Source organism: Rhamphochromis sp. 'chilingali' (assembly GCF_963969265.1).
Source record: "Rhamphochromis sp. 'chilingali' genome assembly, chromosome: 17".
In the NCBI taxonomy this organism is placed as follows: Eukaryota; Metazoa; Chordata; class Actinopteri; order Cichliformes; family Cichlidae; genus Rhamphochromis; species Rhamphochromis sp. 'chilingali'.
Window position 1 is genome coordinate 3,412,255 of NC_137944.1, and position 26,876 is coordinate 3,439,130.

The 26,876-nt window shown below is 41.7% G+C and overlaps 1 protein-coding gene across 3 annotated transcripts in view; it reads left to right on the forward strand.

Moving 5' to 3' along the window:
• Positions 1-26,876, forward strand: part of phf14 (PHD finger protein 14) — a 145,655-nt gene that overhangs the window by 84,151 nt on the left and 34,628 nt on the right. The window contains exons 17-18 of one of the 3 annotated variants that reach the window (XM_080862212.1): positions 10,246-10,363; positions 26,691-26,861. The exons of 1 other annotated variant lie outside the window; for it this stretch is intronic. In XM_080862212.1, coding sequence (XP_080718338.1) covers positions 10,246-10,363; positions 26,691-26,861 — 289 coding nt within the window. The remainder of the gene's footprint in view (positions 1-10,245; positions 10,364-26,690; positions 26,862-26,876) is intronic. One more of the 3 variants, XM_080862213.1, reaches the window with a different exon arrangement.

Sequence of the window (26,876 nt, forward strand, 5' to 3'; positions counted from 1 at the left end):
CTCCTTAATTGACCTTAGTGTAGTGAAAGTAGTGTAGTAGCTGTAATGTCAACAGCATGCTCTAATAGCTGTACCAGAATATTATGGTCAACAGTATTGAACACTGGACAAGCACAGAGATGAGTCCACTGTCAGAGTCTGAAGAAGATCAATTGTAACCGTCTCTAAAGCTATTCCTATGCTCTGATGAGCTCTGAAAGCTGACTGAAACTGCAATAAACCATTCCTCTGCAGATGATCAGGCAGCTGTTTTACAGCTACTCTTTCAAGATTTTTTTTAGATAAAAGGAAGCTTGGAGATTGGCCTATAATTAGCTAAGACAGCTGGGTCAAGTGATGGCTTTTTAAGTAACGGTTTAACTACTGCCAGCTTGAGGGCCTGTGGTACAAAGCTGATTAATAGAGATAGGTTGATCATATTCATGAGCAGTCTTGTAGAAATGGTGTCTAAAAGACAAGTTGATAGTTTGGAAGTAGTGATTATTGAAGTTAACTCATAAAAATCAAGACCTTGTTACTCCACTATTACCACATTATTACCGAGCTGGAATAGAAAGTGATTTTGGTCTATACTGACATGATAGCATCAAAAAATTACTGCAGATTTATCAGTGACAAAGCCATGATGCAAATTTACTATTCCTGTAAATCCTTGTGTTATTGTTGCCTTCCTATCAGCTCACTGCAATCTAGCCCTTCTCCTTTGATCACTGGCATCTGTTTGAACTCCATAAGGCTGCCTTTTTCTGTGCTCTTGGTTGTTTATTGAAATTCCAAATGGCCAAGGGGAAGAAGCAGTTTGTGAGTCTGGAGGTGTGAGACCTGATTGAGGCGCTGACCAGAAAGCAGCAGGTCAAATGGGTGGTGAGCAGGGTGCATGGGGGTCACCTGTGATGGCTCTGGCTTTGCTGAGGATCTGGTGATGGCCTGCAGTGGTAGCAGAGGGCAGGTAATGATGTTGTGGGCAGTGCTAGTTACCCTCTGCACAGCACTGAGGAGCTGAAGGACAGCAGCAGGAGCTTCTGGTCCTGGTTAATCTTTCTCAGGACATGCAGGAAGTGCAGGTTATTTTCTGAGCACCAGTGGGACAAGTTCTCTACCTCCGTCCTGTACACTGTCTCACCTCCATTAGAGATGAGCCCAACTATGGTGGTATCATCAGCATACCACCGCATACCAACCCAGGTGGGCCTCCTACGCAAGGCCACCTGGGTTGGCTGGAAGACTGTTTACTTAGCCTAGCAGGGCGAAGGACACTGTCTAAGCTGAACTCTGGACACACACATACACTGATACACACTCATCCCCCCTCCCTTTCCAAACGCCTTCGATGCTTGTCCCCTCCTGGGGAAGATGGCGGTCGACTGGACCAGCGCAGACATGCTGCAGGACTGGATGCGCTGTCTACACCGGCTCTCTCTTACCCTTTACCCGCCCCTGTTGCCTGTCTTGTGTTTCAATGGTGTATTGATAGTCATGTGCTTTTTGTGCTGAGGTGTTTTTTCTGTTATCAAACTGTTCTCCCAGTAGGAGCTCAGTCTGAGTGGAGTTTTTTTTCTCCTCTTCTCACCTCATGTTATGTATTTTCGTTGTTTTTTTCCTATCAGCATACCTCTCTGACATGTCTTCCCAATGTGTTGTTCGTGTAAGTCTGGTCAGAAGGTTCCTTTGTAAGTGCGCATGCGCCATTAGCGTGCTGCCTGCTGTAACCCTAATTTCCTTCGGGATTAATAAAGTATTCTGATTCTGATTCTGATTGACAATCACGCTGGCTGGGTTGGTGTGCAGTCATAGGTTTACAGAACATACAGTAGGGGGCTGAGAATGCAGTACTGCTGGGATCCGGTGCGAAGTGACAGTGGAGGCAGCCAACTTGGACGAATTGAGGCCGGTTGGTGAGGAAATCTTTGATCCAGGAGCAGGTGGCAAGGGGAATATGAATATGGTCCAGTTTGGCGTTGAGAATGTCTGGGTTTATGGTGCTGAATGCTGAGCTGCAGTCCACAAAAAACATCCTCACATAGCTCTTCTTGTTCTCCAGGTGTCTCAGTGCTCTATGAAGGGTGACGGCATCCTCCGCAGACCAATTTGCTCTGTAAGCAAACTGTTGGAGGTCGTGGGAGGGGGGGTAGACAGTCTCTGATGTGCTGAGACACTATCTGCTCGATAGCTGCAGCTACTGCTGTAGGTTCCTATGTTTTTGACTGTTAGATCTGTTAGTTTGTGTTAAACTGACATTTTTATAGTTAATTACATTACACTACATGAAAAGTGTCATTTGGATGTGCTTCCTCTGCATAGGATTCCTCATATTGAAATAATTAATGTCGGTCCCAATGTTGTGCTCTTAGAGATGTAGACTGTGCTTGTGTTGCTCAACGTTTAGTGTAAACTTCTGAAATTACCCGAATATAGAGCTTTCTTTTGCTGAAAAGTGTAATGAAGCTTATTTTGCTATCCATAGAGAAATGGAAATTAAAAACTGCTGCACTGTCACACATACAGAAAGGGGGAAAAAAAGTATATCAGTAAGCGGTGCTTTAATTCAGAGATCTTCCACATAATGCACAACAAATATTACAAAAAGTGCACTCAAGTAGAGTAATTAGCGAAGCATCTGTGCAGTCGTTGCAGGCTTGCTAAAGAGCCCTCCTGTGAATTTGAAAGGCCTTCAAGGGTCTCCAGCAGCGAAACGGAAGAATTTTCCCGTTCCTTTTTTTCCTTAGTTGGAGATTCATGTGAAATCAATTGGCAGTTTGTGTGCAACAATAGGAATGTGCTCATTAGTGGAGCCCACACACTTTGGTCATTTGTCTTCTGTTCACTAGGGGGCTGGAGGGTACTTTAAATTCTCATTGTTTCCCTAGCAGATAGGCCAGCTCAGCTCATCGCACAGACTGTGTGTGTGTGTGTGTGTGTGTGTGTGTGTGTGTGTGTGTGTGTGAGACTGTGAGACTGTGAGAGACTTTGGTGCTTTGGCATATTTGTGTTAATGTGCAGCAGTTGTTATCTTATGTCTCTACAAATCAAAAGATTCCAATTATCTGTGACAATGAAATTTCTGCTATGGTTTTAGTCAATCTAAATGGGTTAATGTTTAAATACCACAGTGTGTATTGCACCTGTTTCGTGGGTTTTCTAGTCTTGTGCAAGAGGGCAACATTCCATAAATTTAAATGCTTATTAAAGTTTGGTAAGTCTCTCCGTAATCCAACACAGATGCTATTACAACTCAATCATCCAGGAAGGGAAATCCCAAAAGGTTGATTCTGTTCATCTGGGGGTAGAGTTTTCAATGTCCCACTGAAAACGCTACGTGCAGATGAATATCGTCCAAAACCCAAGACTCCTTCTGATGCCTCTTACATGTCAGACTTGGTACTGGTACACAGTAACACCAGAACTCTCTATGAGGTAGGCATATCATTGTCAAAGTCTATAAGAGATGCCTATTAATGTAAATACAGAGGGTTTACAAGGTGCATACCACTGGTTACACTCAAAAACAGGAAATCTAGATTCGATTTTGCCAGAAAACCTGAAAGAGCCTGCACAGTTGTGGAAAAAACTGATCTCTAAGACATTATCGTTTAGTAAATCTGATTGCTCTAGGGTTGCACCTAAAACTGTCAACATTTTCCTAAGATTTTTAGGATCAAGTAGAATAATCTCAGTTTTGTCTGAATTTCGAAAATATTGACAGGTGTCCCAGCCCTGTAGGTAAATCAGGTAGCAAAATGAAATGTCAGCTCCACCACCAGCAACAGGCTGAGATATCTATCATCTTGTATTTCTCTAATAAGTCATTAACCTTTTTTTCCCCCCCTTGTGGACACATTAGTGTGGTCCTCACCAACATCCCAGGCACCAACACCCCCAACAACCATATATAAAAAAAGGTATTTAAACATTAGGCACTTTAGTTTTACTAAAACCACAGCAGAAATTTAATTGTCGCAGATAATTGGCATCTTTTGATTTGTAAGGTGATGAATAATAAGAGTTTCAGTCAGGTTTCAGAACTTATCTCTGTACAGAAACGGTGTTAGTGAAAGTTACTAATGACCTTTGTATAGCCTGTGACAGTGGACTCATCACTGTGCTTGTCCTGCTAGATACTATTTTGTTAGATACTGCTAGATGTCACGGCTTGCGGGGACAGACCGTGTGTGAGTGAGTGAGGAGATAAAACTGAGTTTAAACGAATAATGAACCTTTATTATGGCTGATGTCATTGAGTCCAAACAAGGCACAAAACACAGTGGCGAAACAGAACTAGAACTAAACTGGGAAACTAATACTGAGATACAACTATGAAAACTCAGAAGACTATGCCGAAGAAAACTAAGACTATAAATACAAAGACTAAGACTGTGACAGCTATGGCTATGAATACATGGGGGGTGGTAACACAGACAACGCGACAGCGAACAAGTGGAAACACAGAAAAAATACACAAGGGATGATCATGGAAAGTGGAAACAGCTGAAACAAATGCACATAATGACGCGACGGGGGAAGTGTACACTAAGCACAGAACATGAAACAAAACCCTTCAAAATAAACCGGAAACATGACAGGATGCCTACATGGCACGAGCTTGACAAACCTGAACAACGCAGATATGAAACATGACAGCTTAAGACATGAACCAACAAGTTATGGAGCTGTTGTTGAGGGACCAGGAGAGGTTCTCTGCAAGGTGGACACCAAGGAATTTCGTGGTCTTGACAACTTCCACAGAGGATCCATTGATGTTCAGTGGACAGTGATCTCTCCGTGCTCTCCTGAAGTCGACAATCATGTCTTTTGTTTTGTCCACGTTCAAAGACAGGTTGTTGACTCTACACCAGTCTGTTAGCTGTTGCAACTCCTCTCTGTATGCTGACTCATCACCACAGTCCTCAGCTCTTGCTGATGAGACAAGCACGGTCGTTTCATCGGCAAACTTGATGATGTGGTTCAAACTGTGCATTTCTGCACAGTCGTGAGTCCAGGATCCAGTTGCAGAGGAAAACTGAATGGGGGAAGAGTTGCTGAGGGATGATTGTGTTGAATGCTGAACTGAAATCTATGATCTGATGAAATTTTATACACAGTCCGACATGCAGTGAAATGCTTATTGTTGTGCAATTCCCAACCAGATACAAGAATAAACTGAAATTAAAAATCAAGTATAACATTAAAGTTAAAAATCAAAATTAAAAAGGTATGCAAATCAGCAGTGTGCAGATTGACAGTGAATAGTCAAAAACAGTTATTGAGTATATTATTGAATTAAATTGTTTTATTAAGTGCATGTACAGTGATGTGATATGAGAGAAACCTGGGGCCTGTTCTTCGTACCTCGCTAAGTAAGTTAGCTGGATTAGATTGTTGACGATTTCGCGTGATCCTGGATCGTTCGGTTCCCCGAAGCTCATCCGGGACTTGCTGTCATAGCAACAGAGCCGTAAGCGTAAACCTGCTCGGGAGCAGGTTTACTTTATGTAAACAGGATTAGATCGCGGCCACGCAGGTATGTCCGCTTCATTTATACGAAAGCAACAGCGATATTCCACCACTGTTTCACCATAAATAAATAACATCAATGTAACTAAAGATAATGCAGCACTTGATCCTTTTATTGATTTCACACAGATACATACAGGTCATTTCCTAAAAAAGGGAAATGTACTATTAACATTCTATTACATGTATGTGATTATTACAGATGTAAGTCATATTTCAGAGTAGCAATTGTAAATTACTTCGTGTAATCAAGATGAGAGACCACGGCTATAAAAGCGAAGGTGGATTTGGGAAGTCTGTCGCAGCCATGTCCTGTCCGTATACGCGACCAACCCATTGCGGAAGGTGCAATATTGATAAGGAGAGTCCTCAGAATTCAGCGTATATTGCGGGATAGACAGGATCCTTTAACTCAGCGCGACAGTGTGCTCATTGAGAGATATCGATATTCCCGTGAGGGTATTATTTACTTAACCAACTTGTTGACGAGGGGGTGCAGGACCACCACCTGTCTTTTTTTCCTCTGCCCTTTTCTTGGTTGCTGTTATGAACAAACTAACAGAGTATTACAGGCCAGTATTACCTTGCCAAGAGACGAAAAGCAATCTAAGAGATAAATATTACCATTCTGTAGAATACTCCTGTATTCCACTTTTACTTGTTCCCATGTTCTTGTGGGTCCTGTTGTGGCTCTAATGTGAAAGGGGATATAATATAACATATTATAATGCCATATGATATTGGACAATATAGTGTCATATGATAGATCTACCCTACCGCCTACTGGTGTTGGCCAGAGGGGCCGATGGCGCGATATGGCAGCCTGGCTACAACCGTAGCTGCCTCCACCAGTGTGTGAATGTGGGAGTGAATGAATAGTGGTATCGTAAAGCGCTTTGGGTGCCTTGGAAAGCGCTATATAAATCCAATCTATTATTATTATTATTATTATTATTAAATTACCTACGAGTTTGATTTGTCAGCAACTTTCTGCCAGCCCTCTCTCCTTGCTTTTGCAGCCTTTGCAGTGTTCTCTTGCGTTTTAATTAAACTCTGAAACTCCTGAAATCCCGCACTCATGAGTTCTTGCTCTGCTGCCGGAAAATACCGTGCACGCCCCTTCGACATTTTCGCCGACCAATCAGCGGGTTGCCGATCAATGTTTCTACTATCGATGCGTAGCCCCTTTTACGACACCCAGTGATGTCACATTACTGCGTCCAGCTGTACTAATCGTCAACAGCAGGTGTGTTCGGGGAACCGGATTAGCGAGCTCACGGTTAGCGCGATGGTTTGGTCTTGGATGTGTCATGTGATCTTGGATGTAGTGAGCGACGTACGAAGAACAGGTCCCAGATCAGGCGTACATTATTTTGCGATGGTGTATAGACATATTTAGAGTCCAGTCCTACACCTGGTTCAGGGCCCATATAGCCTGGAGGAAGAAGCTCCTCCTCATTCTCTGTGTGTTGCCCTTAAGTGAGTGGAAGCGCTTCCCTGACCTCAACAGTGCGAAGACTACCTTGTTGTTATGGGAGAAGTCTTTCATGCACCACTTGGTGTAAATAGACTGCAGGTCAGGAAGCACTGAGCAAATGATGCATTCGGCAGAGTGCACCAATCCTTGGAGAGATCATCTATCCTGCTTGGTGCTGTTCCCATACCAGGTGCAGATATTTCCCGTCAGGATGCTCTGGATGGTGCATGAGTAGAGTTCTTGAGCACCTTCAGAGGTAGGTGGAAGTCTCTGAGTCATCTGAGGAAGAAGAGATGCTGCCGGGCTTTCTTCACCAGAGTGTTAATGTGACAGGATCACGAAAGGTCCTGTGTGATGTTAACACCCAGGTATCTGAAATTGTCTGCTCTCTCCACTGGCGCACCACATATAGTGCCTCGTAATTTCTCGCCTGCTTTGTGCTCCTTGGATTTGCTGATGTTTAAGAGAAGGTTATTCTCCAGGCTTTATTATCCAGGTGGATGAGAGCCCAGATGTAGGGTGGTGGCAATGGTATCATCTGTTGATTGGTGAACTGGAGTGGGTCCAGTTTGGGTGGCAGCAGGGTCTTAATGTGCCTCTAGAAGCACTTCATCATGATGGGTGTCTTGATTGTAGGGCTGTAGGGCGATATGGCCTAAAACCCATACTGCGGTATAATTTGAAGCATGTGCAGCAATGACATATATCGCGATATATTCTTTTCTTCTGTATACATATGTCAAAATGACTGAACAGTATAGCATGCCATTTTAAGAACACTTATTGTGCAAAACCTTTCTTAAATTTTTTTTAATCTTAATCTTTTACATATTAAAAATTACAAAACTTATCAAATATTTTTTTAAGATGTAACAGATCTTTTTCCAAACAATTTAACACAAAACTCTTAAATAACAAATAAAAATGAAGATAAATGCACAAAGATTTTGGAATAAAAAAAATATCGGTAAAACACAAAATTCTAAACTGTTTAAAATAAAGTGTAAAATGTGCATTTAGAAAAGGCTTGGAAAAAATCAGTCTGCTGGTGTGTAGGGCCACCTTTTTTCTTTCCACTTGAATGACTGGGCATTTGTGGAAGGCGCAGTTTTTGGTTTTCCTCATATTCCAAAACGTGTTTCATTTTGAGGTTATAAAACCAATTACTTGTATTCCCTCTCTTCGCTATTACTGTCACCTGGCATAATTTGCAGATGATATTTTTCTGCTCAACTTCTGACAGCTTAAACCCAAACCAGGTCCATATCACCGACGTCGCACTGGTCTTCTTTATGAGCACTCCCTCCTCCTCCCCACCTGTAAGCTCCATGCTAGCTTGCAGCCGCTGCGATGCTTTCGACCAAAACAGGAACAGCTTGATGACCTCATAAACATGCACTATCGCGGTAGAGCGGTATAGTCAAAATCTCTATCTTTGGCCAGATTCATATCGTTTCTACTGTATACTGTTTATACCGCCCAAACCTAGTTGATTACCACATTGTACACAGCTGCCCTGCCAGCCTGCACAGCATTGCCCCTCGAGCCCGCTGCATCACCCCTCCCCTGCAGTGGAGCCAGAGACCACACCTCTGTCTCAAACATCTACAGGGTTTAGCTAGTAAGCTACCAATAATGGTGACTTAATGGTGATTAGCTATGTGAGGAAAGAGTCTACACAGCATTGCCCAGCCCCTCCGCTCCCCAGCTGTAGCCTATCCAAGCTGTCAAAGGGCAAAGGGATGGGTTTCATCCTGGACAGGTTGCCAGTCTGTCTGTGTTAGCCCTGTTACAATCTTTCAAGTTTACATTCATTGTCTCTGAACTGTAGGAAGAAGCTAGGATACAGGAGAGAACTCGCGTAAGCACAGGCAGAACACACAAATTCTACACAGAAAGGTCCAAGATGGCCACCAGATGTGAGTGCATAACCCCCTTGCTATGAGGCAACAGTGGTAACCATTGTACCGTTGTGCTGCCCAGTTAACTACTGGTTAAGGAAACTAAATTAATTAATGAGGTTTTGTAGTTTAAGTTGCTGTATCTCTATAATTTGAACAGAACCATGTTACCACTTTACAATCTGTATGCTAAATTAATTTCACTGTGATTCTAACCCAAGATTTCTATGCATGTGAACATTTAATTTTCTAAAAAAGAAAGAAATATCAGAATCAGATCAGAAACTTTATTGTCATTGTCATGAGAACAACGAAATTAAGAATGGTCCCCGATCATTGCATCATCCCTAGCAATATCAAAATATAAATAAAACAATAAAATTCAATAAATAAAATAGATAGAATACTTAAAATACTAATAAGATATAACAGTAAAACATTCACATACATTCCCACACACATGCTTCAGACCGTGCATAGATTAACACAAGAGTGGCGTGATGGACATTTTTTTGTAGTATTCAGATGTGTTATTGCAGTTGGATAACAGCTGTGTTTGAGTCTATTAGTCCTTGCTCTGATTGCCCTGTACCGTCTGCCTGAGGGCAACAGTTCGAACAGGGAGTGGCCAGGATGTGAGGTGTCTTTTATGATGTTTTGGGCCTTTTTAAAACAGTGGGCGTTGTGTAGAACTTCCAGTGTGGGGAGAGGGCAGCCAGTGATCTTTTGGGCGGTGTTAATGATCCCTTGGAGTGCTTTCCTCTGAGCCCCTGTGCAGCTAGTGTACCAGATGCATATGCAGTAAGTTAGAACACTCTCAATGGTGGCTCTGTAGAAGGACACCAGCAGTCTCTGTGTGATGTTATTCCTCCTGAGAATTCTCAGGAAGTACAGTCTCTGTTGGGCCTTTTTCAGCAGCTCGGAGGTGTTCACACTCCAGGAAAGGTTCTTATGTTCATAAATCAACTATTAATTTGATTGTTTATTTCAGTTTTCAGTTTTGGTTTGAAAAGCTGCAATTGTCTTCTCTGTGAAACATACTCTAAAAGTTATTTGACCCCTTTTGCTTCACCAGAGGGCTTATATTCCAGCTCCTTAGGGTTTTATAGGCACTACTGGCACTACCAAGGCCTGTATTTATCTGAACACTGATATGAACCACTGGGCAGACAATGATTGTGTAAGGTCAAGGGAATGGAGTGATTAGAGGATATTTGGAATACATTAACAAAGTTCACTCACTGACACCTGCCTTGTCATCATCCATCACTGTTGAACTGGCCTCATCATTAAAGGACTACTCAGGCTTTAAGTGTCTGGGACATAACGTGTGCCCCCCCTTTGTCTGCATCTCAGGTGTGATGAGTGTCGACTCTGCTATCACTTTGGGTGTCTGGACCCTCCACTGAAGAAATCACCCAAGCAGACAGGATATGGCTGGATCTGCCAGGAGTGTGACACATCCTCATCTAAAGTGAGTGTGCATACAGTCTATGTGTATAACTCAGAAAGAAACTTGAGGACTGTTGTTAATTACAGTTCAGAGGTACTATAACTTCATTTTAACTACTACTTCTTTTTGACTGTAACATAAAAACTCATAAAATAAAACATTTATCTACAAGTAAGTGGCAGTTCTTCCACTAAAGTGTGACTTCCATTATAATATTCTTAAATGATTTCCTTTAAATCACTGCCCCAGTTAAAAAATTCACATCAAACTAAATAATTCCAAAAAACAAAACCAAAAATGTGCTTTTACTTTGACATTTTAAATACAAAGTAAAAGTGTTTGTAAGCTGGTGAATACTAGTTTATCAATGTTATTTTTAAATTGTTGTTTAGACCTTCTGTGTTTATGTTTTTAAGAACCAATACATAAATTACTCAATGATTCACATTTCATATTCTAGCACATTCAGCCAGTGTAGCAGGGTGTTATGGCTGTAGCTCAGGCGGTAAAGCAGCTCACCTGCTAATCGGAAGGTTTGGTTTTTGTTCACCGTATGATCCAGTCTGCATGCCAAATTTCCTGGGGCAAGAAATTGTTGCTCTCCGATGCATCCATCAGAGTATGAATGTGTGTATATATACACACATTCACAGAAATAAGTGCTCGTGTGAATTGGTGAATGAGGCAAGTTGTGTAAAGCACTTTGAATGCTCAGAATAGAAAAGTGCTATATAAGAACCAGTCCATTTATCGTTATTATTTAGCAGGGCAATCACAACCTAGGTGGTGAAGTGGGTTGTCCAAAGTCACAGTACCCGCCGAAATCCAGATTTTTCCTGAATGACTAGGATGGCAAAGAAATTTGCTGAAGTGTTATGATTAAAAATGCTGACAGGTTGCAATTAAATGGATATAGAAAGCAGTGAATATAGTTTGAATCCGTGCTGTTGTTGATGCTTTTTGTAGTAACATTATTAAATATTGTTATTATATTCATTCTGCTGTTGCTCTTGACGAAGGCGGTCACACTTTTCTCCTCTCCTCCTCCTCCTCTCCCTTAGCTTCTTATGTCCTTGTCTAGTCTTGTGTTTTTTGTATTACTTTTCCCTGGAACATTCTCTCACAGTCTGTTCTCTAAAACCTAAAAGAGGAATTATGGATTTGATCAACTGGTCCCTAAATGCAATTGACACCCTTTCTCAACGAGAAGTTTGGGCTTGGGTGAGCCTGAGTGCTGAAGATATCTACTTATTCGGAACCATGGTAACAGGGTTCTGGCTGATCGGAGCTGGCTTGGCCCTGACTTATCGAAGAATTAAGAAAGCGGAACCGGCTGTTCAAAACCCCACAAGGCTGCCCGCTGGGATTGAAACGATGGGAAGAGGCGTGAGTTTCTCAAAATGGGCTCATTGAGTGCAGCACGGATAAGATCTTGGAAAGGCTACGGCTGCTGTGAATACTCAGAATAAGATCTCTGACTGCAGACTGGATTACATCTCGGAAGGGCTAGCTCAGAATAACATCTCTGGGTGCAAATTGGATGACATCTCGGGGAGGCACACTGCCGTGAGTTCTCAGAATCGGCTCCTCGAGCACAAGAAATGACAACATCAAAGAACGCAAGTATGGCGAAGCTCGCGGCTCTCCAACGGGAGATTGAGAGACCAGTGTTGGACTGTAGAACTGCTTTGAAATTCATATGAGCTGTTCGCACTAAAGTAAAAAGCACCATCACTTCATGCGGAGACCCCTTTGGCGCCAGCTGCAGTCTCAAGGCTGGAGCTGAACAACAACACCCTGATAACGACTGTGTTTAGTCTGTTCCTTCCCATTCCATGCAAGGCCACCTGGGTTGGCTGGAAGACTGTTTACTTAGCCTGGCAGGGCGAAGGACACTGTCTCAGCTGAACTCTGGACACGCACACACATACATATACACTGATATGCACACTCTCACTCTCCCCTCCCTTTCCAAACGCCTTCGACGCTTATTCCCTTCCGATGCTGACGGTGGATCAAGGAGACCAGCGCACGCAGCCCCGGATGTACTGTCTAAATCGGCTGTCTCTCACCCTTTACCCACCCCTGTTGCTTGTCATGTGTTTCTTTGGTGTATTAAGAGTTTTTTCATGTGCAGAGGTGTTTTTTTCTGTTCTCAAACTGATCTCCCTGTTGGAGCTCAGTCTGGGGGGAGTTTTCACCTTATCTTTCCTCATGTGGTGCATTTTTCATTGTTATACCTCTCTAACCTGTCTTCCCCATGTGATGTTTTGTGTAATGTATGTATGGTCGGAGGGTAAGATGGCGCCGCCAATGCGTGCAATAGGTCGGCAGCCTTATGAAATTTCCCCTTGTGGGACTAATAAAGGTATATCAAATTAATTAATTAATATTCAAGTATATGCAGATTGAAAAACTGTTGATAACTTACTCAACTGGGGCGATCGTGGCTCAAGAGTTGGGAGTTTGCCTTGTAATCGGAAGGTTGCCGGTTCGAGCCCCGGCTTGGACAATCTCGGTCGTTGTGTCCTTGGGCAAGACACTTCACCCGTTGCCTACTGGTGGTGGTCAGAGGGCCCGGTGGCGCCTGTGTCCGGCAGCCTCGCCTCTGTCAGTGCGCCCCAGGGTGGCTGTGGCTACAATGTAGCTGCCATCACCAGTGTGTGAATGTGTGCGTGAATGGGTGAATGACTGGATGTGTAAAGCGCTTTGGGGTCCTTGGGGACTAGAAAGGCGCTATATAAATACAGGCCATTTACCATTTACCATTTACTCATGCAGAATACTGATTATAGGCCATTCTTTCATACATTTAAAAAAGTCGCTCTCATATTAATTAATCATTTATACAGTATGATTTTCATCATTGAGCGGTCCCTTTGTCATCTGTGCGTTGTCAGGGTTAGAGTCATTTATAGTTATAAACATCAGCATGAGAACTCCTGCTTCCCTACTCACTGTCGGGATAGTTCAGTGAAACCTCTATTCTTCCACTTGAAGTAAAATCAGGTACATCCTAAAGATAAAGTTAGCAGAAGGGTAAGGAAATTGTGTTTGTCGATTATTTTTTTTTGTTGTAAATCACAGTAAATCTTATATGTTTGGAAAGCCTGTTTATTTCCCTTTAAATTGTGCCATAGTTAATGGTGTTTTTTCTATAGTACTTAACTTTTACATGGAGAAAGTAAAGCTGTTGGTGATATGTGGATGACACCCGGGTCACCATCAATTTTCAGATCAACTCAGTGGATAGAAACAGTTCACCAGGGAAGAAATGAAGGATAATAGCTGTTTCTGGACTGCACTGTGCACATTAAAAAGGATGAGGGTCTAAACATTGAAGTGTATTGAAGTCCACAAAGGCAGACCAGTACCTGCTCTTTGATTTCCACCACCCTCTGGAACACAAGACTGGGATAATCAGGACCCTCCAACACCAGGCAGATAAAGTTTCCTGTAAGGCAAAAGGGAAGGAAAAGGAGCACACCCTTTTAAAGAAAGATCTCAAAACGTGTTGTTATTCCAACTGGGCCATTATCAAATTGGAAAAGATGCACAGGAAAGAGGGTCACACCAAGTAGGGAGAAACAGAATGACAAACGGAAGAACACTGTCATTCCTTATGTAGCAGTTTATCAGAGAAACTCAAGAGAATTTTTTCCAAGCATGGCATGGCGTTTAATGGGTGCAACTCACATGATCAACCCTGCTCTTCAACCCACAAATGCATTTTCCTGAAAAATGTGGCACCATTTCATGGGAAACAACTAACGAAATATAAAATGCATTACCAAGAAGAATTGTTAGAACAAACATCAACCAAACACAAATTTCCTTATTTTCTATACTAAGTTTGTATATGTTTAATATACATTTATGAATTATCACAATGAGATTATCCCACATATTTTGGTTTAGATTTTGTCTAGTTGTTTGTTTGTACGGAATAATATTGCATTGCATATGTTTGACAGCCTCTCGAACTAATTAATAACTACATCTGAATTTTCATATCTTTCAAATCTACCATGGATTTCTACTAAACTTTTCTATGGAGCAAATACTTCCTTAATGATTCTGTTGCAGAGGTAGGGAATTATAAAGGCCATAGTGGAAACACTGAATCTCACACACAAGACACACAATTAATCCATCAACTTACTCCTACTACACTCCATAGAAAAAGGTTTTGTTGAGTGTTTGTGTATGGATGAATTGGGCTTATCGTGCAAAAGCAGTAGGCGTGATCAGCAAGAATAGAAAGCACTTTTTAATTACCGATAATATCAGTGATACTAACATGATTCTGGTTCCATCCAAAATAATTCTTTACAACAACCAGTCCTGTTTCCAACACCTGAAGTACTTCTACTTGGGGAAAAAAAGTGATACAATTCTTGCCTCTTAATTACCTTTACTTTTAAAGCCACTGCAGTTACTACGGTCTAAAAACACTCGTATACAAAATAAATTTACTGAAATAGACTGTCTAGCATTAAGAAGAGCTAAATTAGAGTGATTAAGTGAAATAAAATACCAAGCTGATTTGATGATCAGCCTTGTGAATTAAGACATAATTCTATTCTTAACTGCAGATGATTTCTTTAGACAGAAATGACAGTTGAGAGCCAAACTTCTGTGTGGGGTTAGGGTTAGATTTGAATGATCAGTGAGAGGTTGAATCATTTCATCCTAATTATTTAGACAGTAAGTCAAAATAATCAAAAGCAGAATTTCAGAGAGTTTCATATTGTATGAGCAAAGCTAAATTGATTGTCAAAAGACTCAGTGTATATGAAATGAAAGTTTTCTTTTCTTCAGTTACCTTTTTTTGCCTAGATTAGTCATTTTTCAGAAGCTAATGTATCTCTGTTGTTTTAACATTTTTCAATGCTATCCCCAACCACAACATGCTGATTATAAAGAAGACATAAACTAACTAACGGTTAGTTTAGAACAATCAAATAGGAGAACCTCTAGGCTAATAGCAGGGCTGCATTTCATGGTAACAAAAGTACTGATATGAAAAAGTAATATGAGCGTTCTTTCCTCTATTATGTTAGCATGGAAAGAACACTTGTATTTAGCGTCTGTTCAAAGCATTGTTCATAACAATCTGTTCATTTCTGCTTTGGAAAGTAACTCATCAATATACAACAGGCTACGTGGTTTCTGATTTTGAAGGATTTTTACTATTCACTTTGAATTCATCGGGCCCGGTGAAGAGGCTTGGTTAAGCAACAAATGGATGAAAGAAACCACGTGTGTGCCATTTCTGATATTGCAGGGTCTACATTTGAGAGGCATTTAAGAATGTGACATTTTTGCGAAAGTATGGTGTACAGACCTTTTCAGGCGCAAGGTGCTCAGAGTGTCTCAGTAATAGCAAGTGTGGGGAGATAATTGACTCCACTAAGGGCAGCTAAAAAGCACTCTGAGATGAGAGCTGTATTTAAGGAAAGTTTTATTATCTGCTTTAAAATGCCAAGTCATGCACTATTTTTGCCTGTGGGGGGAAAATGATTCTTAAATGCCAGCATTAAGTGCAGAATATTACCTGATCAGTGCAGTCGAGATTCAGCTAGATGAGCAAGATATAGGGGGTTTGGCAACCCCTCTGCTTGACAGTCTGGTACAAAAACCGGTGTAAAAAGTTATTCACCCACCCTCCATCCCGCTTTCAATATGAGCAGCAATTTGTGAGTGGATGGGAGAAGCAGCGTCTGTAAAAAAACAAAAAACAAACTAGGTACACCTTATGATGCAATAGTATGTGGAACCACCTTTACTAGCAATAAGTATTTTCTGTATGGCTTTATCAGCGTCTTACATTGTTGTAGAGAAATTTTGCTATACTGTTCTTTACAACATTGATGTTTGAGGGCATTCGCAGCTGTGATAATTTCCTTCCACAGCATTTTAATCAAGTTGAGGTCTAGACTTTGACTGGGCCATTGCCATTGTTTACTGTCCTTGCCTCAGTGTTAAAAATATTAGAGTTTTCTTAGGGGGTTAATACAAACTATTAACAATTTGCAGATCTCCTTTGACTAGGCCACTCCAAAGTCTTTATTTTGTTTTTCTTAAGCCATTCAGAGGTGGACTTGCTGGTGTATTTTAGGTCATTTTCCTGCTGCAAAACCCAAGTGCACTTCAGCTTGAGGTCAGAAACAGATGGCCTATGTTCTCTTCAGGACATTTTGGGAGACGCCAGAATTTGTGGTTCCATTTACTACAGAAATTCTTTTAGGTCTTGGGCAGCAAAACAGCCCCACACCATCACACTACCGTCACCATATTTTACTGTTGGCATGATGTTCCTTTTCTGAAATGCTGTGTTACTTTAATGCCAAAAGTCTAACTTGTGCCTTGTCAGTCCACGTAGTATTTTCCCAGAAGTCTTGGGAATCATCAAGACCTTTATGTTGCTAAGCAAAAGCAACATACAGTGGGGCAAAAAAGTATTTAGTCAGCCACCGATTGTGCAAGTTCCCCCACCTAAAATGATGACAGAGGTCAGTAATTTGCACCAGAGGTACACTTCAACTGTGAGAGACAGAATGTGGAAAAAAAATCCATGAATCCACATGGTAGGATTTGTAAAGAATTTATTCGTAAATCAGGGTGGAAAATAAGTATTTGGTCAATAACAAAAATACAACTCAATACTTTGTAACATAACCTTTGTTGGCAATAACAGAGGTCAAACGTTTACTATAGGTCTTTACCAGGTTTGCACACACAGTAGCTGGTATTTTGGCCCATTCCTCCATGCAGATCTTCTCGAGAGCAGTGATGTTTTGGGGCTGTCGCCGAGCAACACGGACTTTCAACTCCCGCCACAGATTTTCTATGGGGTTGAGGTCTGGAGACTGGCTAGGCCACTCCAGGACTTTCAAATGCTTCTTACGGAGCCACTCCTTTGTTGCCCGGGCGGTGTGTTTTGGATCATTGTCATGTTGGAAGACCCAGCCTCGTTTCATCTTCAAAGTTCTCACTGATGGAAGGAGGTTTTGGCTCAAAATCTCACGATACATGGCCCCATTCATTCTGTCCTTAACACGGATCAGTCGTCCTGTCCCCTTGGCAGAAAAACAGCCCCATAGCATGATGTTTCCACCCCCATGCTTCACAGTAGGTATGGTGTTCTTGGGATGCAACTCAGTATTCTTCTTCCTCCAAACACGACGAGTTAAGTTTATACCAAAAAAGTTCTACTTTGGTTTCATCTGACCACATGACATTCTCCCAATCCTCTGCTGTATCATCCATGTGCTCTCTGGCAAACTTCAGATGGGCCTGGACATGCACTGGCTTCAGCAGCGGAACACGTCTGGCACTGCGAGATTTGATTCCCTGCCGTTGTAGTGTGTTACTGATGGTGACCTTTGTTACTTTGGTCCCAGCTCTCTGCAGGTCATTCACCAGGTCCCCCCGTGTGGTTCTGGGATCTTTGCTCACCGTTCTCATGATCATTTTGACCCCACGGGATGAGATCTTGCGTGGAGCCCCAGATCGAGGGAGATTATCAGTGGTCTTGTATGTCTTCCATTTTCTGATGATTGCTCCCACAGTTGATTTTTCACACCAAGCTGCTTGCCTATTGTAGATTCACTCTTCCCAGTCTGGTGCAGGTCTACAATACTTTTCCTGGTGTCCTTCGAAAGCTCTTTGGTCTTGGCCATGGCGGAGTTTGGAGTCTGACTGTTTGAGGCTGTGAACAGGTGTCTTTTATACAGATGATGAGTTCAAACAGGTGCCATTCATACAGGTAACGAGTGGGGGACAGAAAAGCTTCTTACAGAAGACGTTACAGCCAGAGATTTTCCATGTTTGAGGTGACCAAATACTTATTTTCCACCCTGATTTACGAATAAATTCTTTACAAATCCTACCATGTGGATTCATGGATTTTTTTTCCACATTCTGTCTCTCACAGTTGAAGTGTACCTCTGGTGCAAATTACTGACCTCTGTCATCATTTTAGGTGGGGGAACTTGCACAATCAGTGGCTGACTAAATACTTTTTTGCCCCACTGTAACAGTATGTCAAGTTCATGGAGGAGGTCATAAAAAAAGGGTGATGCAGAGGAAGTCCATGATGATGGGAAGGAGGGCGAAAAATGGTACATACCTCATCACGGTGTATTCCATGACAAGAACCCAGGCAAACTGTGTGTGGTGTTCGACTGCTCTGCCAAGTACCAGGGAACCAGTCTGGATGATCTTCTGCTCACTGATCCTGACCTGATGAACAATCTCAACGTCGTACTCTTTCGCTTCCGGTTGCACTCCACTGCATTGATGTGCAACATAGAGAAAATGTTTCACCAATTTCATGTGAGGAAGTCGGACCAGTATTACCTGCGCTTCTTTGGTGGAAGAAAGGAGATCTCGGTGCACAGCCCCAAGATGAGTGTGCATATCTTTGGCGCAGCCTCATCGCTTGGTTGTGCGAACTACGGATTGAAGCATTTGGCAACAGAAAATAAAGACCGATACCCATTAAGCTCTCAGTTCATTCTGAGAAATTTCTATGTTGACGATGGAGTCATAAGTACAGACAGCTCAGAGAAGACTATTAAGTTGGCAGAAGAAGCCAGAAGACTTTGTGCCCTGGGTGGTTGAATCAGACTGCCTGAAGATCAGCACCAATCTTAAGGAACAGCCCGCAACGCGTCGAGGCATATTGTCCATTGTTGCATCCCTGTACGATCCCTTGGGTCTCGTAGCCCCCTTTTTGTTCATTGGAAAGGAAGTGCTGCAGCAGATGTGCTGTCATGGAACAGGTTGGGATGACCCTCTAACCAATGAACTTCGCCCATGGTGGGAGAAATGGAAAAATGACCTCAACAACTTGGAGAAATAAATATACCCCGAAGTTCCGCACCAGCACACTTCGAAAAGGTTATCAAACATGAGTTACATCACCGTCCAACCGGTTATGGACAGTGTTCATATCTGAGGCTTAGCAATGAAGAAGGAGACATTCTTTGTGCACTAGTCATGGCCAAATCTTGTGTGGCCCAACAAAGGTCACCACAATCCCAAGATAAGAGTTGAGGGCTGCAGTCATCTCTATGAAACCCAGCAATGTTTTGAAGGAAGAATTTGGATATGCGGACATTGAAGAGCATTTTTGGACTGATTCAAAGGTTGTACTAGGGCACATCAATAACGTGGCTCGACGTTTTCACACGTTTGTAGCCATCCGTATCCAGAAGATACATCTCTACACGCATCAAAGGCAATGGAGATGCGTCCCTACCGACCAGAATCCTGTGGATCGTGCTTCTAGAGGTTGTTTTGTCAATGAGCTAATATCATCGAACTGGTTTACCGGCCCTGCATTTCTATGGTAAAGGGGAATTGACCTCTCGGAAGAGGTGGCTCCGGGAACTGTCAGTCGGAGATCCAGAAGTTTAGGAAACACGGACTCTAAACACGGAAACCGTAGAACAAGATTTTCTTACCTATTGGCTGACAAAGTTCTCGTCCTGGACTTGTGCCGTTTGTGCAGTGGCTGGCATTCTTCGAAGGATCAACAAGGATAAGTCAAATGGTCTCTCTGCAGTGCAGGAAAGAGAAGAAGCAGAGTGCCTCATTATCAAAATCTGCAGAGACAAACATACTCGGAGAAAGTGCAGCTTTTGAAGAAAGGTTGTCAGCTGCCACCTCATAACAAGCTACATCACCTCAACCCCTTCTTGGACAGCGATGGTGTGATTAAGGTTGGAGGTAGACTCTGTGATTCAAGTCTTCCTCTCTCAGTCAAACACCCTACCATCATTCCAAAGAAACATCATGTTACAAGGATGATCATAGCATACTGTCATGAAGAAGTCAAGCATCAAGGCAAGGGGATGACTCTCAGTATGATCAGGACAAGGGGTTACTGGATATCAGGAATTGGTAGGACGGTTGCATCTTATCTTCGCCAATGTGTAGTTTGTCGAAAGCTTCAGAGACGGACAGAAGAACAGAAAATGGCCAATTTCCCTCCAGAGCGAGTAAATTCATCTCCACCCTTTACCTACTGTGGAATGGATTGCTTTGGACCCTTCTATAGCAAGCAAGGACATAGTGTGCGAAAACGATACAGTCTCCTTTTCACCTGCTTCTCCTATTATTGAAATGCTGGAGGACCTATCTACAGACACATTCATAATTGGACTGCGCTGCTTCATTGCTATAACTGGAGCCGTGCCCCAGATCAAATCTGACCAAGGCAGTAATTTCTTAGGAGCCAAGAATGAACTGCAGGAAGCCCTCATGGAACTAGATGGTGATAAACTGACTAACTTCCTTTCTAAGAAGCAGTGTGACTTCATCCTAAATGCTGCTGGTTCAAGTCATGTTGGTGGAGTGTGGGAGCGTCAAATTAGAACAGTCAGGAGTGTTCTCAACGCGACCCTTGCACTCTCACCTAAAAACCTACCTGATGCTTCCCTCCAAGCATTCTTCTATGAAGCAATGACGATAGTTAAGAGTCGTCCTCTCACTGTCGAAAACCTACACGATCCCAACAGTCGTGAGCCACTGACACCAAACCACTTACTTACCCTGAAGCCTACCATTGCCCTTCCTCCCCCCAGCAAGTTCATAAGGGAAGATATGTACGTGAGAAAGACATGGTGCCACTTACAATATTTGGCCGAGCAGTTCTGGAGCCGTTGGCAGAAAGAGTATTTGGCCAACATTGCCTTCAGACAACGCTGGCAAACCCCAAAGAGAAACCTGCAGATCGGGGATATAGTCATAATGAAGGATGAAGACTTGCCCAGAAATGAATGGAGGTTGGGCAGAGTCGTAGAAACTACAATGGACAGAGATGGACTGGTTAGGAGAGTAAAGCTATGTCTAGGGGACAGGAAACCTGGCAAAATTGGTGAACGTCTCACCAAGCGGTCAGTGCTTGAACGGCCAGTTCAAAAACTAGTCTTATTGTTGGAAAATGACTAGTTCATTCCTTGCATACTAGGCTTCTGTTGGTTGGTCATTCTTTGTATTAGGAAATCATTTGTGTTCTCTCTTCCTATGTTTATGAAGTTATGATATTTGGAATACTAATGATTTGGTGGGAGTGTAAATGACCCAGATTACTTGTTCTATTTGATATTATTCCAATTATTCCTTTCTTATATCCCTGAACGAATTATACCTTATAATGTTCATTAGACTCTTATTTTGAAATTCGGAACGGGCAACATCTGGGAAGGAAGATCGAGCTGCTACTGTTTGCTCACAAGAAAAAGTTAATGAGAAAGTTATTGTTTTCCATCCATCTTTAAATTAGCATCTAGCTGGAAGGCGAACAGCTCTTACGATATGTCTGTGGTAACTTGTGAATAAATGGGTTGGAATACCCCACCATGGTCCATCCGTTATAGTCATTGAGTGCGTCGTCTGAATAAAGTCCGGCTGGAATGGTTTTCATCTTGAGACTCTGCTATGCAGGCCATTTTTGCCCAGTCTCTTTCTTATGGTGGAGTCATGAACACTGACTGAGGCGACAGAGGCCTGCAGTTCGTTGGATGGTGTTCTGAGGCCTTTTGTGAACTCTTGGATGAGTCGTCGCTGCGCTCTTGGGGTAATTTTGTTCAGCTGGCCACACCTGGGAAGGTTCACCATTGTTCTATGCTTTTGCGATTTGTGGATAATGGCTCTCACTGTGGTTCACTGGAGTCACACAGCTTTAGAAATGGCTTTATAACCTTTTCCATACTGTGAAATCTTATTTACTTTGTTTCTCATTTATTCCTGAATTTTCTTGGATTGTGACATGATGTCTGGCTTTTGAGAATCTTTTAGTCTACGCAACTTTGTCAGGCAGGTCCTATTTAAGTGATTTCTTGATTGAGAACAGGTGTGGCAGTAAGCAGGCTTGGGTGTGGCTAGAGGAACTGCACAGGGCCATGTAGTAGGGCTGGGCCATATTATGCCGTTCACGGTAATACCGGTATAATGTTAGGCAACGATAAGAAAATAAAATATCGTGCTAGAATATGGGTAAAATGCGCATGCGCAGTGCATTTGTTTTCATACGCACATGGCCGAAATAGCGGCAACGGAGAATGAGAAGGGGGAAAGCAGGTTGTTGAATGAAACGGATGAACCAGAATTGGTTTGTGAAAATAGTGCAACTTCAGTGGTGTGGCACTGGTTTGGTGTTTGTCCATCAGATACCCACTAAAGCATTTTTTTTTTTAGAACATGCAAGCGGGCCGTCATTATTACTGGATTTCTCGGACTAAGGTGCTCGTAAATCTGGGAGTAATCTGGGTCCAAAACTCCATCTGCTTCAGATCCCAAAGTCCCAAAGTCAAACAAACACTGCGGCACACTGAGAGAGTTAAAAACTGTCTAAATTCTTTCATCTTTAATAAAAATGATCAGCATTGCAGCTTTACCAGGTGTAATAATTAAGTTTAACATCCAGGCATCCATGAAAACAGAATGTATCACATTTAACGGAGTTAGAAGTTAGCAGGAAGTTAGCGGAAGTTAACTCGCTAATTTCGCTAGTTACCTAGGCAGATATACCATGTTCTGACTGACAGATTTCTGAAAAAAATTCAAATGTACAGCTGTGCTGTCACTTCCAACTTAAATGAAGACAGGAAACTAAACAGCAGTGATGTTTTGTAGGGTTACTGAAGTTGGGTTAGCTGCTTTATAATGATGTGCTACATGATCGCTACCGACACAGCTATGTTAGCATAACATAAACATTGAAGCTGCAGGATAAACGCTAACACTTTTCCACTCAATAAAAGTTAACGTGAGGGCTCCCGATGGTTAGAGACAAATGCAATTGCAAGGCAGGATGCTGTAAACGAACCAACCTTCAGTCAGGAGAACAACTGAGATAATCCATCCACAATACGAAGTTAGTCATTAAAATACTGTGACAACATGGGAATAGATCAGCTGTGATAGAATACAGCATTAATGAATCAATGGTACAGAAGTGGAGGAAGCAAGAAGTATGAGTTGAATAAAGTTTGATCTATCTGACTGCTTTGTTTCGCTTAATGTGCCTTATAATACCGTGCACCTTATGGTCCGAAAAATACGTATTTGACTTTTTTATTTGGCACACGGCAGTTTAATGTTGCAACGCACCTCTTTTTAACTTTAGTGGATATTATACATGGTTATGCTCAGGATATGTCAGCACATTTCTACTGGAAATGCCCTTTGGTTAAACTGTCAGCAAGGAATTTGCATTTGCACTGTTAAATTTTTATATAGCTTTAATGCACATAAAAAAACAGCTGCTTGTTTAAGTGAAAATAAATGGATGGGTTTTTTGCGCTATTAAAGTTGTGGAGTTGCATTTTGTATTTTGTCTTGCATCAATTATATCGTCAGTTATATCGTTATCGCAATTTTCAAATATATATCGTGATAAATATTTTTGGCCATATCGCCCTGCTCTACCATGTAGGTTTGGATTTTTTTCCCCCCATAATAGATATCGATGATCTATCATGCATTTTCCATTGTTTCGGTTCCGGGTCGCTGCTCGTGCGCTCGACCGGCCAGTGCTACCTAGCCTGACCTGTCTCCGCAATATGATGTTTGTGTATTGTATATACGGTTGGCAAGGTATCTATCTTAATTGCCCTTTGGGGATGAATAAAGTCTCTCTGACTCTGACTGAAATATTTATGTGTGACAAACCTATACAAAATAGGAAATCAGGAAAGAGGAAAAGTCTTTTTCATACTACTGTACATTGCTGGTAAAATAGTTTTATCATACAAAGAATTGTCTTTCTAACTTTCTTTCTAAAAATCTCAGTCTTGTATGTGTTTTTATTTGTTAGAAAGGACTTTGTCTACACTTGTACAACAAAGTTAATATTGGTGCTATCATTTCTTCCATAAACAAACTGCGAGATTAGTCTTTTTGTTACTGTAAGAGTTTTGCTTTGTTTCTTGCTCAAGGCCACAGAAAATAAGTTTCATTCTGATTTGTAACCAACATCTTTTTTGTTGATATGTCCCTTTGATTTGCTTGGTGTTGATGAATTATTTTAAAGTTATAGTAATTACAGCTCCTGGTTTAGAGTGTTACTGGAACACTGCTGGTGCCATTGCACACATGTTTCTGTTGTGCAACAGGGGGAAAAAAGGCTTTGTTGGATAGCCTTGAGGATATTATAGATGCTGTGTTTTTCTCAGCCTGCTTAGCTTAGATAAACCTCACTCTGACCAAGCCTACATCCGTCCTGCTAATGCCCCAGGCGCTCACAAAATTGATTTCAGTAATAAAGGGACAGTCTACTCATAATATACGGATGGTGTTCAATTCAACCCTGTTACCATGCCAAAGGGGCACTTGTTTAAGACTTTATTTACACCCTTGCAGCACTGCTTGGCATACTCCGTAATGTGGTGAATCAGACCATAAGATTTGGATAAAAGGTTTGAATTGCCAAAAGCTCTTAAAGTTCTTCAGACAGTGTTTAAAGTACTCAACTGTGAACTTGTGTGGGATGCACTCCTTTTGCTGCACTTAGTCTTGTTTTCATCAAAAGGATTGCAACTGCTGAAATTATAGCCTAAAAGTTTCATTTTCTTCACTTCCTCCACAGCCAATGGCCTCCTACTGCTTAGTAAATAATTTGTATTTGAAGTTCTGTTATGACCTCAAGAGTATCCAGCTCTTTATGGCAATATAGCAGTTAGGTATTTAATGCTAGTGTTTGCTGATTTGGACTACTGGCTGTTTATATGCTTAGTGTGCCTTAAGCGTTCAGAATTTTTTGATGCGTTTTTCTTACAGCTAATGAAATTTTTTTTCAATTCACAAGAAGATTACCTTTACAGGCTGTGCCATCAATCAGAAGCTTCATGGTTGACCCATGAAAGACTATAATTAAGTTACCCTAATTAACTTAATGAAGTGTTACACTCTGGTGATTTTACTATATAAAGTAAATTGAAAGAAAAATAGGCATCATTACTCATCAGCTGGTCTGGTATTTAGACAGAGGCTTTAGGAAGAGTTTTTTCGTCAGTTCTTCTTTCAGTGGGTGTCTTACTGGAAAAATCTAACAATTACCATGTTTTATTTTCTGAAAGAATTTTCAGGTGATCACTATCGTTGATGCATTTATGAAATGAAGATCAGTCTTTGAGTGTGATTTGAATTTGTGGCTCTCCATGTTTTCTTGTCTGTATTCAAGCTTAATTCTAATGTTATTACAGAAGTGCACTTAATAACACTTGAGGCTTTTACTCAAGAATATTTTTTTAAGGTCTGATAACATCATCAGTAATTGTTGTGTCTTTGAAGCAGCTGAAGTTTAACCACAGTTTAATGTGATCTAAAAGCAAGAAATGACTGCTAAACTAGCCTGCTCAGAGTACAGACGAATGATCAAGGGTGGCCAGGCTTGATGCTGAAGACAAAGGAAAAAATCAATGGTTTGGGGTCACCTCAATCACTTTAACTAGGCGCTACAGATGCCCATGCCCCTCTCTGAGGCCAATTTGTGGAGTAAACAGAAGTGTGTAATTGTTGTCAAGTTCCCTGGTGGCCCAGGCAGTACAATTCTCTGGACCTTATTCTATTCTAATAACCTTCATGCTAGAAAGCATACATGAGGCCACTTTTTAGAGCCCTTAGTATTGTATGTCTGTAAACAATATAGCAGACACTGAGAAACAGCACACAGTCTTCATTAAGGTAGCATTCCCTCATGTCCCTGATGGCTCAAAAGAAATGATGCTATATTCTAATGGCACTGTGGACTCAGAAACAATATGTTCTTTCCATAAATATGCACAATGAACTTCAGAGTTTTAAATTTCCACTTATCAAACCAATCATATATTAGGTATATTTTTGTCTTAAATTTGACTTTGACTTAAGCCAAAGACTGTTATGATTCCTCAGTGGTTTCAAAATCATTCAGTTGTCTATCTTGGGAGGAAAGTGTTGGAGGAATTCAGTCAGTAAAAGTCACTCATGGTGTTGTCCTGAGGAATTCACCAAACAAAGGATCCAGGCCTTGCTTATATAGGCACCCCTTTATTACCCCGTTGCTGGGTAGCAAACCTACCCAGGTCAAACACAGCTCAACAGGATATATGCAGTAGGTTAAAGTAGGTTAAATAAAAACTTAACTGCCCAGAGGCAGGAAACTGGTCACTGCCTCAATTAAGGGGATCCCGCATACCTGCACTTCTACAACCTGCAGGGGTCAAGCATTATATAGGCACAGAAGAAAGAAAGCTAATTCTCTACAAAAGTCAAATGAGTTTACTTATATGGCACATTTAAACAAAGTAAGTGTTTATTATGTTGATGTCTCAATGCATGCTCAATCATCCAGGTCAGGAAATCCCAGAACGTTGATTCCATTCATCTGGACGTTCTGTTTTCATTGGGAGAAATGTTTCATCACTCATCCAAGTGGCTTCTTCAGTCTCCGCTGCTGCAGGTTTCCCCAACCTTACAAACAGTATATTTGCAAAGAACGAAAGTAGCACCACTAACTAACAAGGTCAGTTTCATGTTC